This window comes from Bos mutus, chromosome 13 (assembly GCF_027580195.1).
Source record: "Bos mutus isolate GX-2022 chromosome 13, NWIPB_WYAK_1.1, whole genome shotgun sequence".
Lineage (NCBI taxonomy): Eukaryota > Metazoa > Chordata > Mammalia > Artiodactyla > Bovidae > Bos > Bos mutus.
In genome coordinates, this window is record NC_091629.1 from 41,176,098 (window position 1) to 41,182,490 (window position 6,393).

The 6,393-nt window shown below is 34.3% G+C and overlaps 1 protein-coding gene across 1 annotated transcript in view; it reads left to right on the plus strand.

Annotated features, from left to right (window-relative positions):
* SYCP2 (synaptonemal complex protein 2) overlaps window positions 1-3,240 on the plus strand; it is a 61,768-nt gene extending 58,528 nt beyond the window's left edge. Inside the window, exons 37-42 of the mRNA XM_070382096.1 lie at window positions 335-429; window positions 525-624; window positions 1,201-1,259; window positions 1,397-1,475; window positions 1,577-1,633; window positions 2,492-3,240. Of these exons, the coding sequence (XP_070238197.1) occupies window positions 335-429; window positions 525-624; window positions 1,201-1,259; window positions 1,397-1,475; window positions 1,577-1,633; window positions 2,492-2,566 (465 nt within the window). The 3' untranslated portion in view covers window positions 2,567-3,240. The remainder of the gene's footprint in view (window positions 1-334; window positions 430-524; window positions 625-1,200; window positions 1,260-1,396; window positions 1,476-1,576; window positions 1,634-2,491) is intronic.
* The last annotated feature ends 3,153 nt before the right edge of the window (window positions 3,241-6,393 follow it).

Here is a 6,393-nt window from a genome sequence, read left to right on the forward strand (position 1 = left end):
CTGTGACTAGATGTGGATATGTTTTATGGAAAATGGTAGTAATTTTGAGTGTGACTCCTGGGCTGTGTTCCTGAAAAGAACTATAATCACTAGCATTTTGGTAAATGTGATGTACTTATGAAAATAACTAGCAATTCCAACCCTCAGTCAGAGCCTTCCTGGTGGGACTGAGCTTATTCATTAACAATTCAGTTTAAATCACTTGACTTTTTAATTTTTCACTGTTCTAAGTTCTTAGTCATTTATATTTCATGGAAAAGGCTTTGGTCTTAATATAATCTTGGTTAGATTATTTTGTAAAGATTTTTCAAGTTAAAAAATGAGTGTTTTTCAGATACGCCACAAAATGATGGATTATTTTACTAAACAGACTTGGAAAACAATTCAACAACATATAAAAGCAATCAACCAGAAGATTCAGGAGTACAGGTCTGTGCTAAAAATCCCTTCTGAAATATCCTAGGTGCTTTGTATTCTGAGTGCTGTCATTTTTTTTAAAAAATCTCATTTTCTTTCTTTAATAGGATCAAAAAACTTGACAAGTTCCAATTCATCATCATAGAGGAGCTAGAGAATTTTGAGAAAGATTCACAGTATTTAAAAGATTTGGAGAAGGAATTTGTGGTTTGTGCTTATAAGAGTTTAAAAATAATTGTAAAACCTCATTTTTAAAGAGCTGCACTCAGGACAACTTCTATTAACCTTCTACTTTTAGACTATACCATAAAGGTTTTTGTTTTTTAGGACATAATTTAGTTTTATCCTAGATTTTTAGTTAGTTTCATGTACATACACTAAAAATACAGACTTAAGTTTATGATCAAGGGGGATTAACATACTACTATATATAAAATGGTAAAATAACAAGGACCTATACAGCCAAGTATATTCAATATCTTGAAATAACTTAAATGGAAAAGAATCTGAAAAAATACATGTATGCATGTGTAACTAAAATCACTTTGCTATATATATATATCTGAAACATTGTAAATCAACTGTACTTTAGTAAATACATATATATAAAGTTTATGACTACCTTTTACAGGGAGAAAGTCTGAAAGTTTATGACATCTGCAATATTCTTAGCATATAGCCAAGTTGTTTTTTAAATTAGAAATAAATATAGTAAATTCTACTGTTTAGTTTTAATTTTTAGTCATAACTACAGTGTAACTAGTTTTGTACTTTTAAATTTAGGACTTTCGGGAAAAGGTATTCCAGCAGTTCAGTGCCTATCAAAAACGTGAACAACAGAGGTCAGTATGACATTCTTAATGATTAGAATATATAACAAGACTTTTTGGTCAAAAAATTAAAATTATATATACTATATTATAGTAATTTAATTTGTTAAGTACCGAAGTAAATGCACAGGTAACTTTCATTATTTTAGACTTCACCTTTTAAAAGCTTCATTGGACAAGAATGTCTTCTACAGCACTGATTGTGAAGAAAATATTGTTACATCTCAGGTATAAATTCTGTATTTTTGTATGTAATCTCTCAATATTGGTTAGTCCAACTTTTTGCTGTGAACTAAGTAAATTCCATGGAAGAAATTATTTATTCACAGATGTGTTTGATGAAAAAAAACATGAAAATGCTGCAAGACAGACTTCTTAAGGAAATGGTAAATCAATATCTAGTTTGGGTTTTTCAAATGGAATGATCAGTCATGCTTTTTATGTGTTTAAATGAGAAATTCTTCCACAGGTCTTTCTTTTTGGATTGAAACCACTGGGGTTCTTTTAGTGCTTTAAAATGGGAGCAAATTTATAGTAGAAAATAGGGGTGATTTTAAATGAGTGTCTCCTTAAAAGAAAGAGCAATTTAAAAGGAAGCTAGAATAATTATTTCCTTGTATGTATCTAAGCAAGGTACACCACAGCAGTCTTGCTGTGTCTTCTGAAGGAGAAGGGGTGTCAGGCAGAGCAAGAAAGAATTTTCTTTTACTTAGATTTGAGGATACAATTAGCTGATTTTGCAGAGGTCTAGTAGACAAGCAACTGGATTCTGGGGGGAAGAGCTCGCCAGGGTGGGGAACAGGGAAGGTGTCTAAAGGTGCCGTCCAAGGGAAACATGCCTTTGGTGTTTCCTCAGAGATAGAGGCATTTCTGTGTATACTACAGGATATTTTAATATACTTTGATTAAATTTTAATAGAACCTCAGTATGCTGATAGTAGAGGCTAAGACGATAGTTGTTACTAAGCCAGTTTAGCTGGAAGCACATAAGCTAACTAACTAGACTGATCCTTGTTGAAGTTCTTTTCTAGACTGAGGATTTAATATTTAAAGGAAGTAAAAAATTTCATTGATTTGGGGTTTAAAATTGATCTCTCAGTTGATCATCTAAATATATATCTAAAATATCAGTAATAAGCATATAGTTCTGTAGCTACTTAGGAACAGCCTTTAGGGGATTGGATAGGATGATAGTTTTACAGTGAATCACTGTTCAAAGTGATTTTTTTTTTTCTTGGCCACAGCAAGAAGAGGAGCTTCACACTGTACGCAGAGGACTGAGGTCATTATTCATGGCTCATGAGAGAAACAATCTTTGATGTCTAGTTGTTCTCAACAAGTTTTATCCAATTATTCCTGTTTAGCTTAGGAAATACCAGAGTAGCTCTATAAAGAAAAGACATGTTACCCAAGCAAGAGTACCTCTGTAGAACCCTCTAAATTCAAAGAACTGTCTGTCCTCTGCTGGATAAGAAAGAACCTGTAATCACCATAACATGACTTAGCCCCGAAGCCTTTTGTCTGTGCAATACTTTTTTCAGAAAGCTTTGGGAAACCAATCAGTAGAAGGAATTGGCTTACTTTTATAGTAATATTTACATGAGACAAATATTACCAAGTTAACTATATTCATACAACTAGTTACTAAAATCTATCATATAAAATATATTTTAAATGCAAACAGTTTGAACTAAATATATAAAGTATTGTTAAAATTTACTAGTTTAGAACATGGTTCAAATAATAAAATTTAGTGATGCATAGAAGGGGACGAAGTCCGATTTAAAATGCTTACCTGAGTGTACAGCAGTACTTTCAGCATACTGTTGGAGAGAGTATTTATTCAGCTGTGGCTCCATTGTATTAGAAGGCACTAAATAGCCTAACAGAGTTACCATTTTAATTCTAGGTAGACATATTATTAACTCAAGCAGGCTGTTTTGACAAGTACTTTTTAAGCCCTAGGGTTCACTGTAATATTTTGCTAGATTAATATATGAAAATGAATACATATTTAGTTTGCTTTAATTGTGTAATAAAGTTGAAATAAATGCTGTAACTTGATTGTTATAGTTATTCTATAAATCATTTTGTTTGAATATCCTCCAGTCAGACATCTGAAGTATACCATCACACCATCTCACTTTACCAGTATTTAAGTACAGTGGTAAAAGTGGCTTCTTAAATCTAAATAAGCAAAAAAAAAAAACCTTTGCATCATAGCTTTATTCCACTGTTAGCATCAGCTAAGATTTATTGATAGCATAGCAGAAATTCTACTTCAGGAAACAGTGACAAGTCTGCTATAATATTAAAACAACTCAGGAGTTGTAACTCTGTGTTCCCCCATGAGACTTCAAAATTAATCCATTATGACACACATACTTTTTTATCTCCACCCCCCTTGGCCAGACTCCAAGACCTCTAAACCCATGCTGATTTTCCCATACTGTTTTGTATGTGTAATCCCACCCAGGTGCCCGCTTTCTCCCAGCTCTTTAAACCATTCTGCTTTGACCTTGTCATTATCAGTAGTTGTGCCCTGAATCTCACTTCAGATGTTGATCGTCCCACCCTGCTTTCTAGAGTAGTCCCAGGCTGTTTACTCCACTACTGTCTGCTATGCTTGTTAACCCTCTTGTCCTTCCTTCCTTGCCTTACCGATTTTAGAGTCCTTAGTCCTAGACAGTACTCTCACCCTCTCACCTTTCCTCAGATTTTTATCTACTAGTTCAAACCCTTCATTCCACAACTTGAACATCACTTGAGAAAAACAAATATGTGGTCATAAATTTAAACCTTAATTATATTTCTTTTTTTTTTTGCTTGCTTTTTTATTTTTTAAATTTACAATATTGTATTGGCTTTGCCATATATCAAAATGAATCCGCCAGAGGTATACATGTGTTCCCCATCCTGAACCCTCCTCCCTCCCCCCTCCCCATACCATTCCTCTGAGTCGTCCCAGTGCACCAGCCCCAAGCATCCACTATCGTGCTTCGAACCTGGACTGGCGACTCGTTTCATATATTATATTATACATGTTTCAATGACCACATATTTCAAATGGCTATATTGCATTGCTCAGCAATCCTTATCCTGCCCTGTTTAATTGCCTGTACCACATTTCCAGAGCATTATTGTATATCAGTACCTCTTTCCTTAATTCTTTACCTTTTAGGGTATGGCCTTACCTCATACTTTCCTCATCTCTTCTCCCTAAAATCTAACATGTTACCTGCATCAATACTGCCATTTCTGATTTCCCACACGTTTCAACAGCAGATAACCCTCATTATTTCAGGACAGTCTAATCACCTGGAGGTACTCTGAATCCTGTTGTCTTTGACTTCTCCCTATTGGTGTGTATAGCCCACGCTTATTTAAAAACATTTTTTTAAAATGGACTTTAACATCACGTTCCTTTTTAACTGCTGCCCTTCATATGTAATTCTCAACCTAGCTTTACACAGAGCGTAGCAAGAGAGTTTTCTCTAGTTACTATCTCAATTCATACTTCTTACTTGCTCCTTACCATCCCTCATAGAGTCCAGCTTCTATCCCTATAATTTCACTGAAACAGCTTTTATCAAAATCACCAGTAATTTTACCAAACCTTACCTCTGTTGTCTTAGCTTCTCAGTGCCATTCCATGGTTAAAAACCCTTGGCTAACACAGATTTTCCATTCTTTCTTATCTTATTCCTAACATCCCTTTTACCTCTTAAGACTAGGAATGAGCTCCATATTATTACTTTTCTTCAATCTAAACTTTCTCCTTAGGTGTTTTCATCTGGTACCAATTAATAACCATTTCTATATTAATAACTTCTAAATGTAGAAACATTCTGACCTTTATTTTGGACATTAGTGTGTTATATACATTGTTTTAGGGCTTACGTGGCGGTTTAGTGGTAAAGAATCTGCCTGCTAATGCAGGAGATGTGAGTTCAATCCCTGGGTCAGGAAGATCCCCTGGAGGAGGAAATGACAACTCATTCCAGTATTCTTGCCTAAAAATTCCACGGACAGAGGAGCCTGGTGGGCTGCAGTCCATAGTGTCTCAAAGAGTTGGACATGACTGAGCAACTAAACATCATCATATACTGTTTTACTGACAGTTTTAATAAACATCTCAATTCTCCAACTCTTGCTTTCTCAGCAGTCTCTCTCACCACCAAAGGGGGAAAAAAAAAGATAAACCTCTTCTTCCATCTCCGTAAATGTCACTTTTATCCACCTAACTAGACAAGCCAAAACCTAGGAGTAATTCCTGATTGCCTCTTTTTCTTTGGCCGGTTAATTGATCAACAAGTCCTGTAGATTTTACTACCAAAAGATGTTCTACAAATATACCTACTTTGTCACTTCCACTGTCACTACCTTTGACAGTCTCAGCATTATTTCTCATATGGACAATTTCAACAGCCTCCTAAATAGCTTCCCAGCATTCATACTTGCCTTGTAATTTACAGCCTCTTATTTACTTAGCAGCCAATATATTCTCGCTAATTCATAAATTATACCATGCTTATGACTTCCGTATGTAAAACTCTCCAGTGACAATACATTCTTAAATAACCAATGGGTCAAAGAAGAAATCACAAGAGAAATTAGAAAATACCACGAGGCAAATGAAAATGCAGCATACTCCAAGCAGTGCTCAGAAATTTATAACTGTACATTTATATATATATATATATATTTTTTTAAGAAGTGAAGAAAGATCTCAAGTTCATAACCCAACTTTAAAAAACTAGAAAATGAGTGAATATACCCAAAAGTATCAGAAGGAAGGAAACAATAGATATTTTAGATTTTTTAAAAAGAATAGAAAAACAGAAAATCAAACCAAAAGTTGATTCTTTGAAAATATCAAGAAAATTGATAAGCCATTTGTTAGACTAAGTAATAGAGACTAAAATTTCTAAAAGCAGAGTTGAAAGATCTGAAAACTAAAAATTACAAAACACTGTTGAAAGAACACTTACGTGGAAAGACTTCCCATGGTCATCCCCTCTGATTCTAAGACTTAATATTGTTGAATGGCAACAGTCTACAGATTTAATGCAGTCCCTATCAAAATCCCAAGTCCTTCCTGCAGAAATGAAAAGGCCAGTCCTGAAAAACACATGGAAATGGAAGG